Source organism: Hippocampus zosterae, chromosome 4 (assembly GCF_025434085.1).
Source record: "Hippocampus zosterae strain Florida chromosome 4, ASM2543408v3, whole genome shotgun sequence".
Taxonomy (NCBI): Eukaryota; Metazoa; Chordata; class Actinopteri; order Syngnathiformes; family Syngnathidae; genus Hippocampus; species Hippocampus zosterae.
Genome location: NC_067454.1, coordinates 12,224,320 through 12,244,127, shown reverse-complemented (window position 1 = coordinate 12,244,127; position 19,808 = coordinate 12,224,320). Strand labels below are relative to the sequence as shown.

The 19,808-nt window shown below is 40.9% G+C and overlaps 1 protein-coding gene across 1 annotated transcript; it reads right to left on the bottom strand.

Moving 5' to 3' along the window:
- Positions 1–1,718: 1,718 nt before the first annotated feature.
- Positions 1,719–19,808, bottom strand: tspan15 (tetraspanin 15). The gene is made up of 8 exons (XM_052063424.1): positions 19,625–19,808; positions 17,126–17,311; positions 16,825–16,899; positions 16,137–16,232; positions 10,181–10,294; positions 6,938–6,988; positions 5,274–5,390; positions 1,719–3,713 (listed from the first exon to the last, which is right to left on the bottom strand). The coding sequence occupies exons 1-8, from the start codon at positions 19,712–19,714 to the stop codon at positions 3,546–3,548; spliced, it is 897 nt and encodes a 298-aa protein (XP_051919384.1). The 5' UTR covers positions 19,715–19,808; the 3' UTR covers positions 1,719–3,545.

The window sequence follows — 19,808 nt, the reverse complement described above, 5'->3', positions numbered from 1 at the left end:
GGGGTGCTGGAGCCTATCCCGGCCATCTTAGGGCAGTAGGCGGGGGACACCCTGAACCGGTTGCCAGCCAATCGCAGGGCACACAGAGACAAACAACCATCCACGCTCACACTCACACCTAGGGACAATTTGGAGTGTTCAATCAACCTGCTATGCATGTTTTTGGAATGCAGGAGGAAACTGGAGTACCCGGAGAAAACCCACGCAGACCCGGGGAGAACATGCAAACTCCACACAGGGAGGCCGGAACTGGAATTGAACCCGGTACCTCTGCACTGTGAGGGCGACACGCTAACCACTGGACCACCGGGCCACCTATACTTATATACAGTAGAGAGAGAGAGAGAGATAGAGGGAGAGAGAAAGCTTAATGGTTGTCGCATTGTTCCAAGATGTGGTGCAATGTATGCTCTTCATGGTAAGCTTCTCTAAGCAAGACCTGTTTTTCACATACCAAGCAGCGACTGACCTGCTCCTTCCACTACTGATGAAAGGTGCCAAACTCGATTGAACTGAAGTCGGTGACAGGAAACGCATCTTGCTTGGTAGCAATTTTGCAACACTGCTCCAATGTCAATTGGCACGCCACAGGCAAAAGGAATTTTATACTTCCAAAAACTGCAAAGCTTCAACTGTCATATGCCGCTGGCCTCAGGTCTGACTGAAGGAGACCCGAGACGAAACGGGGGAAAAAGGAAGTGAATCACGGCTGTAACTGTATGAGCATGAGAGAAGTGACTAACTTTTCCACTGAGAACAACAACATACCTCATGCCTTCTCATCCCATTCTGTATCGGCTGGGAGTCTGGTGGGATATATTGCGGTCTCATTCGCAACACATTTCCTGTTTTGTATGAAAAATAACGCAATGAAAATACATTGAATACACTGAGTGAGTGTTGCGGGTAACACATGGTCTGCTCTCATATGCTCATATGCTCATATGCTCGATCACACTGTGCTCTGTTGACTTTTTTTGTGACTGACACATGACCCATGCGTGAATGCATAAGAGGCCACCTCATTCTCGTTGGTTCTGCATTTTGCAAGGCAGAAGGTTGGACCACTGCCGTTTCCTTTTGACACCATGGGCAGAAACCAACTAGCTTGGAACCCAAGATCAACAACTGGAATTAAAGGGTGACACTCGAAATCAGTAGTTTTTTTTTTTTTTTAAAGCATGACTATTAACTCTGGTCCATTTAAAATAACATCTTCCTTGTTGCTGATTTAAAGAGTAATAGCATTGCCTAAAATATTAATTAAGACTCCATTTGGTGGAAAGCCAAATGAGCAGCAGGAGCAATCGTGGAGAAAAAAAAATAGGAAGATGAAATAACTCCTGAGCACCTTTTACGATCCGCTCGTTAAGCTTTTGTGTGCAGCAGTCCAACTCAGCTGACATCTGCTAGATATTTAATATTTCCACAAATTCCATGTGCGACTGCAGGTGACTGGATATGTGGAACACTATCATCTCGGTCTTCATTGACTTAAAGATGTAATACAACCTAATTACAATTGCGTCATTGCAATAAGAGTGACGATCTTGTTTGGACATAACGCCTCAGTCCAAGATTTTGTTGGAAACATTGTTAAATTTTGCATGACGTTTAAGTCAAGCGACTCAAGATGGTATTTCAGCGTGGTGTCAGAAATCGCATCTTCGTGGTCCTCCACTCCCAAAGCAGTGAAGTCAAAAACCACAAAAACCGGCCTTACTTCATTTCACTTTCATTTCTGCATGCAAAGAACAAAAAACAATTTGCAACTTGCATACATCATCATTATCCAATTACATCTTCAACACACACCATTAAAATTCATTAGAAAAGTGTCGAATCAAAACAGGAACAACAAGTGGGAGGCATAAAAACAATGCAAAATGAATTATTTTAAAAGCTGATGGAGTGCTGTGTCATGTTATAATAACATGATTTAAGATGAAATGAGGTCAAAAAGGGAACAAAAAATATACTGGGGGAAAAAAAAAAAAGACAAATTCAGGACAATTTCAGTACTACGTCAAAGGCACATTATTCAGTAGTGAGTAGCACATTCAATCTCCGGGTTATATGAACTTGCACACTTGCTGCTTCATATGTACACTTTGTTATAGTTCAGTATTGGCCAAGTGCGTCGCAGTATGTGGGCTCTCTTGTAGTAAAAACATTCCTGCCCAAGTACAGTAAAGTTCAGTTGTATTTAACTTTTAAGTGCAATACTTTTATTTTAATCTTTAACTGTTTGTTTTCAAACACAAGTACTGTATTTTCGGCAATATAAGGCGCTATAGATTATAAGGCGCACCTTCAATGAATGGCCTATTTTAAAAGTGTTTTCATATTAGGCTGCGCTGCATTGTAAGGCAAATAGAATAGAAGCTTCTAAAGTTACTAAGGTTGGGTGATGCATCCACTCGACAGAGCTACGCTAAAGTGAATAGAATACAGCTTTATTTGCATAGCGCTTTCATAACCGCTGCAGCTGTAACAAAGCGTTTTACAGAACATTTTAAAAACTATGTCCAAGAAATCAGAATATTGATCAATATATAAGGTACATCGGATTACAAAGTGCACTGTCGGCCTTTGAGAAAATGTAATGCATTTAAGTGCGCCTTATCAGGCGGAAAATACATTAATTTGTTTTTATATACAAGTACACTTGAATAATTACAGTTCTTTTTTTCCCTGTGTTTTTAATATACAAGCACAATGTTAACGTGAAAATTTATTTAATTGGCTTGCAATAGTAATGGTGATGGTGGTACTTGGAGACCTAAAGTAATTGTAAAAAGTTTGAGAAGCACTCTTCCAGTTAATGCAATTGTAACCTTGCAATTTAATCCAAGTACTTCCACGGATTTAAAAGAGAGCCCATTAAAAAGTCACAGTGCTTTGTTTTCACTTATCACACAGGTTCAGTGGTAGAGGAGCACAATCTTAAAACTCAATCTCGTATATTAATATTCCCAAATATTATCCCTAATACAGTATACTTCATCTTGGTCACTTACAGATGACCAGAACTGCAGGCATCAAGTCAAGACATGGACACACAACACTACGGAAGAGGATTAGGGCCAATGAAGAAGAAAAAAAAAGGTTGGCAGCACTGTGTGGATGTGCAATGGGGGAAAAAATTGCAAAGGAAAACAATTTAGCATTCCTACAAGTTCACGCAATAAATAGTAATGTACAAAAAAATGTTTTCCCTTTATGACCCCGAGATCCTCAGGGTGTTGTCTAATCTCGGCTCAACTTATGAGATGAGCGGCTGAGGCGTTGTGGCGTTGCATATTTTTTGAAAGAGTATGAAATTTTGCATGTGTCGCTTGGTGTTGCGAAGTAATACTGTACTTCAAGAGCTCGACGGGTAGAGGGAAAAGTCTCGATTCGTTCAGTGTGTCACTTTATGGTGTTTGTCCCTGAGTGGTGAGAGGAAATCAGTTCTGTTGACTTGATTTGATTTGAGTCCGAGATGAAATTGCTTGCCTGAGTGAGGGTTTTCAATTGAGCATCAGCTGTCAGCTCACTGCTCTTCAGTCAATCTCAGGCATACACATAAACCACTTGGCCATTCGACCCTGCCTCTTGAGGTGCCTGTCTTGCGCGTTGGAGTCCAGGAGGCCGTCCGTATAGTGACCATACGCGCTGATGGCGTCTTCCACCCGGGTGATGTACAACCAGCTGATTGCTACGCCAAAGAACTAAGGAGAGAAAATGAAGGGAGCAGACGGCCACGTTTTAAGTACGTCAACACTTGAAACTTCAAAAGTTTGCCGAAGGGCCTTTTTTATTCCCAGTGTATCGCAACACATCATCCAGTCAAGTCTTCCCAGAAAAGCGGAAGCCATTTTTAAACATGAAATGCGAACCTGAACAAAGCCTAACGATGAAGTGGATTCTTGAGTTATGAATTTTATTCATTCCTTGACCGCACTTGTAACTATAAAACACTGAAATCATTTTTTTCCTTTGAAATGAACAGAAACGCCAAATATCACAAAACATTGACTGCCATGTGTTTGGTAATGAGAAAAATAGCAGTCTACAACATCATACTTAAAACAAACATGAAGTAATGACAAAAATAGAATTATGGGGGCAGAAAAAGAGATACGCTGTATTGCAGAAAATGCTCCTCTCTTGGCTTATCAGTAGAGCAGTGTGACTACTGTGACTACAGTAATATCGTCTTTTTAGGTAACTTTCAGCCAACAGTGGCAATAAACAACTTGATCGTATCTGCAAAACTGTCACTTTAGGTGAAGTGAGTTGAGTCCCTTGCCACCGTACAGCGCTTGTATCTCACGTTTTCACTTGCACAAGAAAAAATTGTCCAGTCGACAGCTTGTATCTTGAACAACGCACATGTAGTGTGAGATTTTACATACGGATGCTAAAAGTGACGTCATTTGTCCGAGGAAGAATGTCTTTGTGGATATCTGAAATGGCTGTTGCGGAGAACCCGTCAATATCTGACATTTTGGTGGTGACAAAGCAAAACTAAATTACAGATAACTGCAACACATATCCAGTCAAAAACTCTTGAATGTAAAAAGAACTTGCCACAATCATGGCTGCAAAGTGGACAGATGGCACAGTTGGGATCAAGTCTACAATCTTAATTTTTAAGTTCTTGGGGCTAATTAGGCGAGTCAAGTTAAGTCACGGGTTATCTCACATCCGATGTTAGGTCAAGTCGCAAGAGAGAGAAAACAAGTGAGATCACAAAATGATATTATTGGCCAATTTGTCAAACCCGAATGGCGAATTCCTCATCAATGTCGCAAGTGCCGTCCAGAGTTTTATATTATACTCATCAAACAGCTTCTCAATTTGACTCAAATCCATGTGGCAATGACTCAAGTTACAATTTATGCATTTTTTGACTGTTATAAAAGGTAAATACTGAAAAAATGTGAAATTTAAATAAAGTGTGCATTTTCCAACTGACCGGTCAAACTGTTGAAATGCAAAAGAGTCAGAAATGAACTTAATGAGCGTGAAATGCATTTCACTCAACAGATGTTGGCCAGTGAAATCCACCAAGTCATTGACCCGGTTTACACAGACTGTTGAATATGGAGGCATGTTTGAAATGAATATGCTCCCCAAACCTCCCAAAAAGTTAAATTTTCTGCCGGTAGTTTTCCATTTGGAAATGTGGGCTTCTGTGTGAGTTTTACCCGATTGCCACTGCGTAAGCATGGAATGTACACAGAGTAAAATGAAATGAAAATATTGATACGGTGCGGTGTGTGTACCTGCGGCAGCAGGATCCCGAGCAGCAATCCTGCCATAATCTTGTAGTTGTCCATGAGCCAAATGAAGAAGGCGTCGGTGCAGCCTCTAATGTGGATGGTGTCTATCAGGTTCAAGCGCTAACGAGGCAGCCACAGCGGAAGAACAACCAAACCGAAGGAAAAGAACATCAGATGAGGAGGACAAACGTGACAACCAATCGGTACTTTGTTAGTTTTAGCTTTAATTGTCTAAAGTCTTGCGTTCTTGCATTCAAGAGAATTTATCGGCGCACAAATATGAATCCTATTCATTAAATTGGCCATTTGGTACGGTGTGCCGCCTTTACTGGAAATGATTTTCTTCAGTTTTCTGATTGGGTAATGATCTAGGTTCAAGCGCCACCTGTGACACCGCGGACACACACCGCTTTGGCAAACAATGGGCAGCCTGCAAATACATTTTAATGAGAACAATGCTGCTGTTTTTCACCCTGTCATGATGAGATTTTCATAAAGCTCAAAAATGTTGCAGGTCTGGTGTGACAAAAAAAAATATTCTTTGCCGCAACGGCCATCTTCAAGCTGCATCCCCTTGCTGGCCTTATGAGCTTGGGAATGAGTTTTAAATACATTAACAAATAAATAAATGCCGCCCAGTCCGGTGTGCCGGGAAGTTGCTCCGGGGTGACAGGATGGCCATGTTCTTCTCATTCCCGGAACTGTCAGGTGCTCAGGGCATTGTGATTAGGGGCGTTGGGATGGTGACATTTTTCTGACATCTCAAAGGCAATAGTCTGAGATCATGAATCAAAACCTCAACTGAAAGAGACACCAACTGACCAAACCATTCTCTGGAAACGGGGTTGTCAGAAAGAATTTGGGGAGGGCAAAAGATATTGAGCACAGTGGCACGTCTACTAATGAAATTAATTCTAAAGTTCTGGAAGAAATTTCTTAACTAGAAAATGTTGTGAGTACAGATTTGTTTTCCATGTAAATGCCCTAATCCGTTCCAGCCCCCCCCCCCCAAAATTCGGACATAAATGTAATATAAAGCATAAAAATGTGCAACAAATTAATGTTACAACTTGATTATTGCGCAATAAATTTGAGTTGTGCATAACGTAAAAAACAATGAATAGCGTAAAGAGTAAAAATGGCTATTTAACTTTTAACTGCGTCCATCGGGGGGGTTTTTTTGCGAATGACCAGGACGCTGCAGACACATATCTATCTATCGATGCACATAGACGCATACAGTAGAGGTCCCTCTTAGCCAATGGGATGGCAGGAAGATGCTCAGTAATAGCCAATGGCAGTGCAGCTAATAAGTATGTCGCGTTCAGGAAACTCTAAGCTGCGGCTGTCCGCCAATACTATATTTTTACCTTTCGTATCTTGAAATTTCTTTCGTAACAAGAGGCAATATTTTCCCGTTGAGGTGTTTTGTTATTTGAAAATTTCGTATGAAGAGACGTTCGTAAGTATTTCAACGAGAGAGTAAATACAGGTGCATTGCTGCTGTGACACCGGATTGCTAAATGCACTCAATGCATGAATGCACACTGACTTAATGAAGTTTGCCTTAAGCTGCCACTTTTAAATGATGCTCAAGCACACTTGCAATATTGCATCTGTCAAGAGAGCAAGTTTTGACATTCATGAGTCTCATTCATTGGCCTTACCTCGTGTTCCAATACTTTGTAGCCGCACAATGTGTTTGCTACTTCAAGTGACTGTTGAGGAGAAAAGAGAAGAAGGTAGAAAATTAGAAACAATAAAAATGAATGCGACAAAACCTTGTAAAATAAAAAGAATAAACCGACGATGTCAGCCACAAACATTCAAATCAATATCCCCGAGATGAGCTCCGAGCAATCTGGCCATCTGGCACAGAAGCGGACATGTAGGGCAGAGGGTGAATCATTTTTTATTTTATTTTTTTGCATCTCGCTTCGACAGCATTTAATCATCGGATTAGCCGCAACACTTAGGATATGATTAGGAGGAGCGGGGATCTGAATAATATTGCATCAAAGAAATTCTTCCATACAGGCAAGGGAAAAAAACGCAAATAAAAGGTGAGAATAAGCATGCACATGTCACATGAAATGTTACCCTGTTGGTGGCAATTCAGCCCGGAGATCAAACAGAGTAAGTTCTTGCCAATGGCACATAATTAGACTGTAATGGATGTTGAAATGATTGTAATGTACGCGGGGGCTGAACTTCATAAGCTTTGCTCCCTTCAGCCCCTTTCTCGAGCTTGTATTTTCTCACAGTGGGCAATTTCACATCTTCTTTTCCTTCTTGTGCTTGTTGGAGACAAATATTCAATCAATCATCATCAAGACGATATTTGGTCCAAGTCAAAACGGAGTAATATTTTAGAGTAAAATATTCAGAGTATACTTCATACTGAAAAGATTTTGGCGTTACCCGTTCCGTTTTTTTTCACTCAGGAAGTCAATTTTACAAGGAGAGTTTTGGAGATGTGCGTGTGTGCTTCGGCTTCTCAACTCAACGCAGTAGATTAGCTTGCTGCATTTCTCTCAAGTCAACTCATCTGTATTTATAGAGCACTTTCAGACAGACATCGCTGCATACAAAGTGCTGTACATGGAGCAACTAACATAAACAACAGTAAAGCAACAAATCGGTAACAAAGACGGGAGAAAGCACCGAACAGCAAAACAAAGAACAAATCCTAGTCATGCCGAGTCAAATGCCAAAGAATACAAGTGAGTTTTGAGGCGGGTTTTAAAGATGGGCAGTGAGGAGGCTTGCCGAATGTTCAGTGGGAGGTCATTCCAGAGAGAGGGACAAGCAACAGAAAAGGCGTTTGTGTGTGTGAGACAGTGCACACAATATTCATTGTTGAAAATGACTGGCCTGGGGTCTTAGTACCAGAGGAGTCAGTTTATGTCATTATCAAGTTGGTGTGTGATATTTACCATAAATCTGCCTAAGCAGAGGTGTGTGTGTGTGTGTGTGTGTGTGTGTGTGTGTATATATAATGTGTCTCTTTGCAGTAACAGTAAAAAAATTGGCCTGTCTCTGACTGGTTGGCCACCCCTGATCTACACAAACGACTCAGTAGGGTGATGAATTTGCAAACATAACCTTATCAAATGAGCATTTCAATTCACCCCGGCATGCCTACACAGAGAGCAGCTGCGCTCCCGCACCGTGAGTCAACGTGTGCGAGTGCCAGCTTGTAGTAACAGATGGGATGAATTTCCATGCGGTGTGTGACTTTCATTTATTACTCTGCACATGATGGTCATTCGTGCTAATTCTCAGAGCCGTGAAAACAGAGTTTTATCGGGAGCAGAAAACAAAAGGAAAGAGGGAGGAGGGTGTGCAAGTAATGGCCTTCGGCGTATCAAAGTAACTTTGGAAATGTTGGAACAAGTAATCCTGTGGAGACAGCGAGCATTGCTAGACGCAAACTTTTACCCCAGAATGTGGAATAAGATGAGTGTGAATACAAGCAAACAACAAACTGTTCCTTTTTTCACCCGATGTGGTACCAGACATACCATTTGTTGCTTTGCGGGGGCGTTAATTACCCGCGTGTGCGTCCTGCATGGCAAAGTCATACTGTATCACTGTTATGATCCATGAGATGCACTTGAAACATTACTCCACACTATTATGGCCATTACTATAATGATCTACACAAAGTGAACCATAGGGTCTGGGATTTGCAGACACATTTTCAGGAAAGATGAAACGATGCTCTTCACTGGCACTGTTGATAGCCTGAAATAAAGCAAGGGTGTCAAAGCTCTCGTAATGTTCTCGAGTTCGAGCCTTGGCTTCACTTGAATCAATTCCTTTCCTTGAGTGGTTTTGATTTCCAGTCACTAATATGTGACCACCATAACTGTCTGTGATTAGTGTCACTATAAAACAGTCCGTGGATTCACAGCAATATATTGACGCGGGCCGGGTTAAGAGCACAATGGAATGAGTTCCTTTGAGACAAAATCTTTTGGACTCAGTGAGGCAAGTGGATGTAAAAAGCTCCATCCAGCCAAGTACGACGCACAAGCGAGAAGCTTACGCTGATGTCCAAAACCTGATTCGGTATAAATACGGTGGTTTTGGAAAACAACCTCGTGATCATTATCATGACTTTACATTGTTGATAAATTGTCCATTTTAAAGCATCTGTATGGAAAACTTAGACGGCTATAGCGTAGGTCAATATTTTATATAAAACGATCAACTACTAAAAACGGACCCCTCAGGAAGAAAAATACATCATAAAATGTAAACATTTAAAAGTGATCGAAAGAGCTTAATTTAGAGAAGTTTACCATCAACTGTGCTAATGCTTTTTTTTGTGGGGGCGGAGGGGGGGCACCAATTAGTCACAGGCTGTTACCAATCACAGGAGGGCTAGTTCCCTATTCGACAAAAATCACACATGCATTTAGAACTTCTGGAGAGAGCATTAACACAACTGGCAAAAAACAACAACAACAACAACAAAAAAAACAATGGTGACATTTGTCCTGGAAGTACCATGAACTAAACTGAGGCTCAGAGGGGATCGAGCCTTTTCTGTTGCTGGTCCCTCTCTCTGGAATGACCTCCCAATGAACATTCGGCAAGCCTCCTCCCTGCCCATGTTCAAAGCCCTCCTCAAAACTCACTTGTATTCTTTGGCATTCGACTCAGCATGACTTAGATTTGTTCTTGGTTTTACTGTTTGGTGCTTTCTACCGCCTTTATTACCGATTTGTCTTACTGTTTATTGTGCATGTTAAATTGCATGTACATCACTTTGTATGCAGCGATGGCTGTTTGAAAGTGCTCTATAAATACTGTTGACTTGACTTGACATTTGTGCAGTTTTGCACATTGTGATGTAACATGTTTGTGCCATGTAGCTCGAAATCAACAAAAATGCCACTCACCTTAGTGATGCAGCAGGTATAAGGCACTCCACAGGACAGTGGACCCCGTGCAGAACAGTTGTGGTACATGTTGACCGACCAGTCTTGAAACCCTTGCCCACCGCAACATTTAAACTTTTGAGACAAAAAACAGATGACAGAGAAAGTTCACGACTAAAAAGAATCAGAAAGGAAAAAATTGAGAAGACAAATTGTCAACAGAACTCTTCAGATGTACTTGGCAGCATGCCAGAAAGACAATTTGCATGCCATTATAGAGCCTGAGTTTATCCCTCTATGGCACTGAGAAAACCCAGCATCCAAGCGGTTATCATGCTCGGAGGGAAGTCAAAATCAACAGGACAACATCCATCAGAACATTTCCTGTTGAGAACAGACACGCGGATTTAAAAAAAAAAAACACCTAATGGTTTTAAGAAAGGTAAAAACCGTAAAATCGTTTTACACTACACTTATTGCAAGTTATGTTTTTTGCGAGTTAGTAAATGACTTGGATATACAATCAAACTCATGATAAAAATAAAAGAACAGCTGAACCTACTACACAGATAATTTCCTCAAATAGTGACACCCAGGGGTTGTTGATCAACTCAACTGCAGCGAAGGAGAATATATTTAAAGATTGAAATTAAACGTATCTTGTAAATTTGACAGACCACAGAGAGTTGTAAACAAGCCTGCCAAATTTGAATTGTTCAAAAAAAGTACATAAAACGAGTCTTCAAAATCCAGAAAAATAAATCTGGTTTCTCCTTTCCCAAATCTTTTATATGCCTACAAATACAAACATGTTTAAACCGCAAGTATATATCTGCTTCAAGTCTACGGTGACTGGAATAAATTCTACCAGGTTGTTTGAAGGGCTATCCATGATGCAAAAAGAGGCGCTAGCCACAAGCTAATAGGTTTGTGGAGGCACTACCTTGAATGGGCAGCACTGAATCACCTTCTTGTTCAGTGTTGAGTCAGTTTGTAGATCTATATACCAGAGACACTTTAGGGGAAGTTAACGGTTTATTAAACACAGAGGAAGGTTTTTGTATTCAGGTATCCTGAATGACACAAAAAAATGGAAATCTTTTCAGACAACTTCTTCACTTGGTCATAACTGGAGTTGGTCAGGAGAAATGCAAATAAAATAAAATAAAATAAAATAAAATAAAATAAAAAAACGCTTATCAAGACCTGGCAGTTACAGTTTGTGCCGGGAGAAAAAGCTAAATTCGATGGAAAGAGAAAATGAAATAAACAGAGTCAATTCTAGTTTGGTTGAGACAACAAGAGAGCAGCCAAATTCAATCGCAGCAGTTGTTTTGATGAGGTCGCCCGCCATGCAAATATCGTCCTAATGGGAACAACTGAGAACAAAATCGGCAAATTGAATCAAGCAACAATTGAGACACCCGCTGACTTTTTGAACAGAGCAACTTGGCAGCACGATGCAAGCGCTGTTTTGCTGGCCATACACCAGATAAATATTTTATCAGAAGCGGGGAAAGTGAGCCGAATAGGATGTAGGAAAAGGACAAATGAGACGTGTCACAGAGACAACATCGTTCTTAAAGGATGGGCGAAAAAGAAAGGAATAAAGTCTCATTCAGTAAGTCTGTTCTTTGCCAAGCACTGTGATCAGAACGCAGACATGATGCAAATGTGCAATCACGTTATTCTCTCAACTCATCGCTCCTCACTACACTGCTTTATTTTTATTTTTTTTGCACCCAGGAGCAATGGGACCTCTAGCAGTTCTGGTGCACTTACTGTCTATCACAACAAAAATACAACAACAAAGAAACTAAACACGACACAACAATGCAATAAAATACTATAGCTTTGCTTTGAATGACGATGGTGAGAAGATTGATGTCCATCAGTTTGAGGGGAATGTAGTGACGCATAAAATTAGAGTGGGACATCTGTCTCTTAAAACCAACATCAACAGAACCAAGGCTGAAGTCTCTGAAGAACGATTGTACAGAGTAAGACTCTTGCGCATTGTTTCATTCACAGCTGGATTAGTCCAGATATCCTTTCCTGCGAGATAATCCTCAAGCATGCCTCTGCACAAGGAATACATTATTTACGAAGCACACTAGCAGCCCACCGGCCTGACAGACTGACTGATGACTGGCTCTTCACTAGCAGACTAACGATTAACTTTGCCCTGATTGCCCACCCGGCAACATGTTCGGCGGGAAATTCAAGTCATCAAGTTGAGTGATGACTAAAATACAATCAAAGAAAGCAATAACCCGCTGTTGCTGCCATTTTAACAAATTGTATATTTGACCCAAAGCCACTTTATTTCCTTCTCTGCAGCTTTGCTCGCGGATTGAATCGCCCCCTTCTTGCAAGTTCTCCCCGTGCCAGCGTGGGTTTTCTCTGGGCACTCCGGTTTCCTACCGCATTCCCAAAATAAGCATGGCAGGTTAATGGAACACTCTAAATCGTCTCTAGGTGTGATTGTGAGCATGGATGGTTGTATGTCTATGTGTTCAGTGTGTACCGCGCCTACCCCCCAAAGACAGCTGGGATAGGCTCTAGCACACCCGCAACACTCGTAAGGATAAGCAGCTCACATAATGGAAGGATGGATGAAAATAGTTCCAGAAATACCGCTACAGATGGACTTCTGAAATTTAATAAACCAGACACTGAAAAGGCACAGCACTCTGTTTTATGTCAATTTTTTTCATCCAAAAATGCTTTGCGCTGGTGAGAACATAATTTGGGTGAGAAAAAAATAGACACAGACAGCTCTTGAAATCGTTCTAATTTTGAAACCCTACTTACAAGTCAATCTGTGATGTGCAAATACGGTTTGTGCATGGGATACAGTGCAAAGGAACCACTAAAACAGGTGCACAAATGAAGAATTATTCCCTTTTTCTCTGTGCATATGAAGGTTCATGTTCCTCACAATGTTCCGATTTGAAAGATGTTGGTGACAGACAAATCAGTGTGTGCACATTTTAATGAGATGGTAATGGTCAAGTTCTTGGAAGAGGATATTCTTAGCGAGGGTTTACTGACGCAGAAGAAATACAAAGTGGATTGTGATCAAACCATGCAGCTGGAAAGGCCAATGATTGCACGCTGTAACACCGTATCCAGTCACAAGGAAGTACACGGACAAAAATAGAAATAATCAAGTTCCTCGGAAAGGGAGTCCCAGCAGTGCAGCCGCTCTAATGTATCCAAACAATGTATCAGTTGAAGTGATGAATGGATTCTTCCCACGCACAATGAGGCTGATGAATCAAGTACTCAGCAGCGCATGTGCCTGAACCAGCAAAAAAAAAAGCATGGTGGTCGACTGGTTAGCACGTCAGTGTCACTGTGCAGCAGTGTCGTTTTCGTCAACATGAAGATGACAAACGACCCTTTTTGATAATGAGAAATGTTTTGGTTCTCGGCTTATTTTGGAGTAATGAGCATTGATTGCACTGTTACCACTTTAACTGTCTGCAATGCAAAATCCTTAGGTCTGAAAGTCTTTGTTATTGGGTGGACACATGTTTATTTTAAACTAAAACTGACGCAAACCTTTTTGAGTTTGCGTCAACTAAAACCATCACGAATAGGAATGACTAAACCGTGACTAAAACCCGAACAAGCATTTTTGCTCAAAAGACGAAGACTTAGACTACATTTAAATTGGCTGCCAAAAACAACACTGCAGTGCAGTTTGTGGGTTCGAATCCGGCCCCGGTGTTCCTGTTTGGAGTTTGTATGTACTCTCCCGTGCCTATGTGGGTTTTCTCCGGTCACTCTTTCTTCCCACATTCCAAAAACATGCATTGGGAAGTTGATTGAACGGTCTAAATTATCCCCAAATGTGATTGTGAGTGCAAATGGTTGTTTGTCTCGATATGTGCCCTGCGATTGGAATATTGTGTATAATACTGTACAGCTAGTTCCTGCGGAAGGCTGGTAAGGTGGGCCTTCGGCCCACAAAAGTGTTGTTGCTTGGTTCAACTTTTTGTTCATCTTCATTGCTTATCGCGAAAATAAAGACATGTTTAGCTCTACTAAATAACTAACAATTTCATTGCAATGCTTGTAGGTAGACAACATTTTTTCGCTAAGATGCCCGCGCGATCGTAGTGAGCCACTGCCTGAGCGGCGCGGTGAAGTAGGTACGTTTTGAAAAGGGACAGACGGAAGGACAGACCGCGTGCGGGACGACGCGCAATATATATATAGATTGTATTTAATTTTATGTATTGGTATCAATATACCTAAAAACTGGATTATCCTCATAATGAAATAAATATACGGAGATCGGAACAGCTAAGTATATACTTCCTCCTACTTTTTGAACATATGACCTACACTGTTGCATTGATCATTTCAAGTACTCTTTTGCTTTGATTTCATCCAGCCATTATGTGAGCCGCTTATCCTCATGAGGTTCGCGGGCGTGTTGGAGCATCTAGATTGTGAAGTTTATTTCTTTAATTTATTCAGGAAGGATTTAACCACCTTCTGTGTGCAGCCTGAGAATTGGATACAGAGTAGAGCGCCTTCACTGTACGTAACATTCAATCGCGCTGTGCAACCAGAAGACATTTTTACTAGTACACGTTGAAAAAACAGGTGCATTTGCGAGCGCAGTGGTCGCGCTTTCGAGCCCTGGAGAGTGAAGCCGCAATAACTGAACTGCAATATGGCGAAGGAACACTGTACTTCAAATTGTAATAAAATGGATTACAACACCAAGGTTTCAACCTTTCCTGTGTGTTTTTGACACATGATAATTATGCTTTTAATTTTGAAACACACCGTCTGGGTCTTTTGACAGTAAATGTCACATTTCCATTGGAATACAGAAAACGAATAGAGGGAAAGGTCAGCTTGAAATAAATATTCACTGGGAGTGACAGAAACTGTCACCCAGGACCCCACTTAAGGTACACTTCCCAATGCGATGGAACGCCACTGCACACTTGCGTAGTATGCGGGGTACTGCCACACGATTTCATGAGTGGCTGAATCTCGGTCACTGGTTTTGCGGGTGCAGGATGCGGTGACGAGACAAAAGCACAGAAGCGTTCCAACGCGCGAAAAATTAATTTCTGCGTTTTAAAAGAGCGAGACACAGATGACTGCCGGGCAATTTATAAAAGTACAGCACACATATATTGTGTTTTATAACAATACTTAACCAGTTTTGCGAGTTCATATTTACCCGTGGTAAAAAGACACATCAGTGGTGTTCTTATTTCGGATATTTTCCTAGACTTTGCACAGGCATAATTCGGCATAAGCGTGTGTTGGCATTGCTGACCTCCTTCCCATTAAAATCGCTGATGAAAATGGATTGGTTTGTCTTTCTTGCAATTTGTATTTCCATCTTGTAATGTGTTTATGTGTTCAACAATCAAATCAGGGCGGAGTAAGCGCACACATGCTTGACATTATTGAAGCAGGAACTGACTCGCTAGGGTCTAAGTCCAATACAAACTATTATTTTGGTAGTCCACTAATCACAAACAGTACTCGCGACTAGTCGACTAATCAGATCATATGTAAATCGCGGCCAAACGTCACTAATATTATGAAACTATCTACGAGTACAAAAACAAATACTTGTTTGTTCTTGTTTTATTTACGACAATTGCACATTATTTGAGAACAGATTATGTCATTTTAAAAATTATTTTTCAGTGGATTCTTTTGTAGTCTGCCTCATCTCAATGCATGAGGAGTTGTTGCCGGCAGATTATTCATCTGAATATGATTGATAAAAGCTGTTCATAAAATGTGCTTCGGGCCATTTAATAGGGGTACAAAGTGACGGCTGCATGTGAATTTGCAACATTCAAAGTCTACCCAACCAAACACTGGTTTGTTTTTTAAAACTCACTGCTGAGCAGGATTGTAGATGGTGGTTTCGTGTAGCTTGTGCTTTCAACACGCTTTTCTTTTGATGCACAGGAAAACGTAACTGTACCTTGGTCTGAACGAAGTCCATGATGTTTTTGAAGTCCAAGTCATCGTAGTAGTTAACTATGCCTCTTCGTATGTTCTTGTTTAATATATCCACTGTCTGGACCACAAGATAGAGAAGAAATCATTTGGATGTGTACATTGGGCCGCGGTATTCGCGTCATGTTTCAATCATTGTCCAAATTAATGCCAGAGAGGTAAGTTTGTCTGGGTCCAGCATGTCCTGGTCTGTCAAGGTGACTGACCCAATCAAGTAGAAATGGCAATGTGACAGTTTGACGGCCCACATCTGCCAGTTGCAATCTGGCGGGGCAGGGTCACATCGGGCTCATGTGTCCGAGCATCCAGCAAGAGACAAAAAAAAGTTCTGTTTGGAAGATTCTTCACATGGTGCTTTCATTTTATGTTTCCAATAAAAACAGACTAACATTTATTTGTGATTAGTAAGCCTTGTCACAAGTGTGTGAGCATGCACGCAATTTGTGTTCACTGGACAGTTTGAGCAAATACTTCTTTAATTAAGCTTCACATTTGCGTGGGTAAAATCACTAATTAGTAATTGTATTTAATTGGCATGACAGTGAATCTTATGTGTGATGCAGTTAACCAGAGAAAGATCCTGCCATTTGAAATCATAGTCAACGTTATAAAACAAATTGAATGAAACAATTGCCTTTTTTGTCGGTACTTACCTGGTTATGGAACACTAGCGCCAAAATTCCTCCCAGCAACTCCAGGATGAGGCACACCACCAGTGTGTACATGAACTGTTTTGAATAAAACACCAACCATTTAGACATCGAGTACCCCTTTTCTGATGTTGCACTAATTTTGAAAAGGTAATCAAAAACCACAGCGTATATTGGATTTACCAGAGCTCACGCCATGCCTTTATTATCGACACCTAAACCAGTGTTTTAACTGCTGACGTTTTGAAGAACACAAGAAGAAAAAAAATACCCGTGTGATCGAAGAGCAAAGCATACCACTTACCACCTTGAGCAGAACGAGATTATCCCTGAGCGATGCCAAGACGCCAATGAGCGAAACGATGAACATGACAATTCCCAGGAGGATGAGGATCAGAGCAGGGGCCAGAAACACCCCGTCCAGAGTCTTGTAGCGCTGCCTCTCCACTTCAGCATATATACCTATCGCCAGAATCACGCTGCCTATCAGCTGAAAACACAAAACCGTCTTTAATTAGCTTAAATCTGGCTTGTGATGTAAATATGTTCGTAGTTTGACTTTCCTCACTGTGTATGTCAATGTGCCACCCAGTCATCAAATTTGAAATCACAAAGCCAAGGTTGTCTGAAAGCATTTCTAAGACACACACTAATGGGTTTGTTTTTTGCATATACTGTACAGATGCAGAATGTGGAGGACATTTTTTCATGAAGTGTATAACAAAACAAGGTTGCGGCATATTGTGAGGTCAAATATTAACAAAAGGGTTGGAAGCTTTGCTTTGGTCTGCACTTCTTGAAGGAAGTCACAAGATGACCTCAAGTGCTCATTACGGTGTGCTGCATACCACCGAGATAAACCACACTCCACAGAGACCAAGTGCGGCGGGAACATGAAGGCGCAACACAACAGCCGCCATTAATCTGTTTCGTCTCTCTCATCCGGAAAGCATTCATTCGCCATAATAAACGCATTACTGCAGCAGCAGCAGCACCACCCTCCACCTCCTCCTTCAAAAGTATCTCACAAGAGCACAGAACAGTAAGTGTCAATCAGCCATCTGTTTCAACCAAAATAGCCCATTAGGATGTCTGTGAAAGAATAAAGCTGTAGGCTTTGGCACAAAACATTTTTCTTTGTGTGAAAATGAAGCCATGAAGGCGCTTTGTGTTTGGAATTCATCTCAAGGGAAATAATTTTTGAGGGTCTTTAGTTGAACAGTTCAGTGTCTGTCTTTGGAACTTTCCTCTTCCATAACACAGTTTGAAAACTTAAAAAGATTACTTAGAAGTAAGTGTTTGATAGATTAACACCAGACTAAACTGAGGTCGTATCGACTCATGGAATGTAAATGCTGTTATCCAAGAGAACAGAAGACAAATATTGTGACCCGTGGTCCCTGATGCTGCCTCCTGTTCTATCAGAAATGTTCTCAGCAGCGACACCAAGAGAAGGTAAATACTGCGAGATTGCTCAAATGTTCATGATTAGGAAAGGAATGCAGGAATTAATGTTTATTGTGAACATTAGGTAAAAACAAAACAACCATGTAAATAACAATAACAATAAAGTAACAAAAATAAACAAAGGTAGCAAAAGCACACCGAACAAAAATTTGCAGACACAAAGAAGAATTTCACAAATGCTGCAGTTGACTCAGTAGGGTGCAAAATTTATCGGTTTTTGCAAAGAAAAAAATATATATACTTGTATGATATTTTCTGTCAACGCGTGTTACTGCACCATTTGTGTTCAAATATTCATTACCTAAAGCCATAAGAGACTGCTCCATGGATGTATATGTTCCATACACGTTTACATGAACCCGCCTATGGCGTTTCCTCTAATGCGTTAGTATTAAGATAGCAACTTTAAGATAGTTACTGTGTGTTGCTGTTGTTTTAGATACAATTCTCTTTGCTGTCACTTTGACAGTAAACTTCCACTGGGAATCAATTAAAAATATATATATCGTTCATGATCTAACCAATGGCTACTTTCTGACAAGTGAGTCATATTTCATCATGTTTGCGCTCTAAAAACTAATAATCATAATTGCTGAACAACGGTTTGGATCTCGAAAAACTCGTAAGTCGGGTTATTCTTACCGCAGGGCGCCACTGTGCAATGTTATTTATGCTGCAAATACAATTATTGTCTTAAGTATATACAGTACAGTTGACAGGACTGCAAACTACAGGGTATTTGGAAGGTTACAGTGCACTTTCATTTTTATTAAATGGCAAATTAACATAGAATACAGTCAGTATTTGGGTATTATAGAATGAAAAATCCCTGATCGTAAAAATATACTGTAGGTGCACAGTGACCTTTCAAACACTATGAAACCTGAACGACTGTCAATCAATCCTGAAATCTTTGTCAACACATGTATACGTATATAGTATAAGCACGTCTGAAAACAAAACAAATGCATTGGTTTACGTCAAAGCATATTGATATTAAAATAGTCGGCGAATATGATGTAAAAAGTAAAAACAAGAAATATCTCCTTGTGTTTACACTGAACTGAATGAAGGTGATAGCAGTTAAGTCAAAGTGTAGTAGAGGGTGTGGCCATTTTGTTGCGGGGATAATGTTGGAGAGTCGTTCGCTGCTTGACTACTATTGGTTCGGGGGGTGTTTGAAACACTTTTGTCACCTGTGGTAAACCTTTCTTTTGAAACGGCAACGCAGCGTCACGCCGACTCTCGCGTAAACAGTAGCTGGGAAGTTTGGGGGATGAAAGCAACACGCGTCCATTTAGAGTGACAAAAAAAGATATATATATAGTATACTTACCCACCAAGCGATGGCATAGGAAAAGAGGATAAATTTGAGCACCAAGTAGGAGAATCTGTGACAATAGCGGGTTTCGTCATTGTTCGACATCGTGATAGCTCCTATGAAGGCTCTCGCTGCCCTGCCTTGTTGAGATCCGCTCACTTCCGCCTTGTCGTCTTTGGGCACACCTGCGAGCGGGTGC

Coding starts and splice junctions, on each gene's coding strand:
- tspan15 (XM_052063424.1), bottom strand. CDS start 19,714: ATGTCGAACAATGACGAAACCCGCTATTGTCACAGATTCTCCTACTTG. Junction 10,295..16,136: donor TGGACTTCGTTCAGACCAAG/GTACAGTTACGT, acceptor TTGTCTCAAAAG/TTTAAATGTTGCGGTGGGCA. Junction 3,714..5,273: donor TCGGGATCCTGCTGCCGCAG/GTACACACACCG, acceptor TTCTCTCCTTAG/TTCTTTGGCGTAGCAATCAG.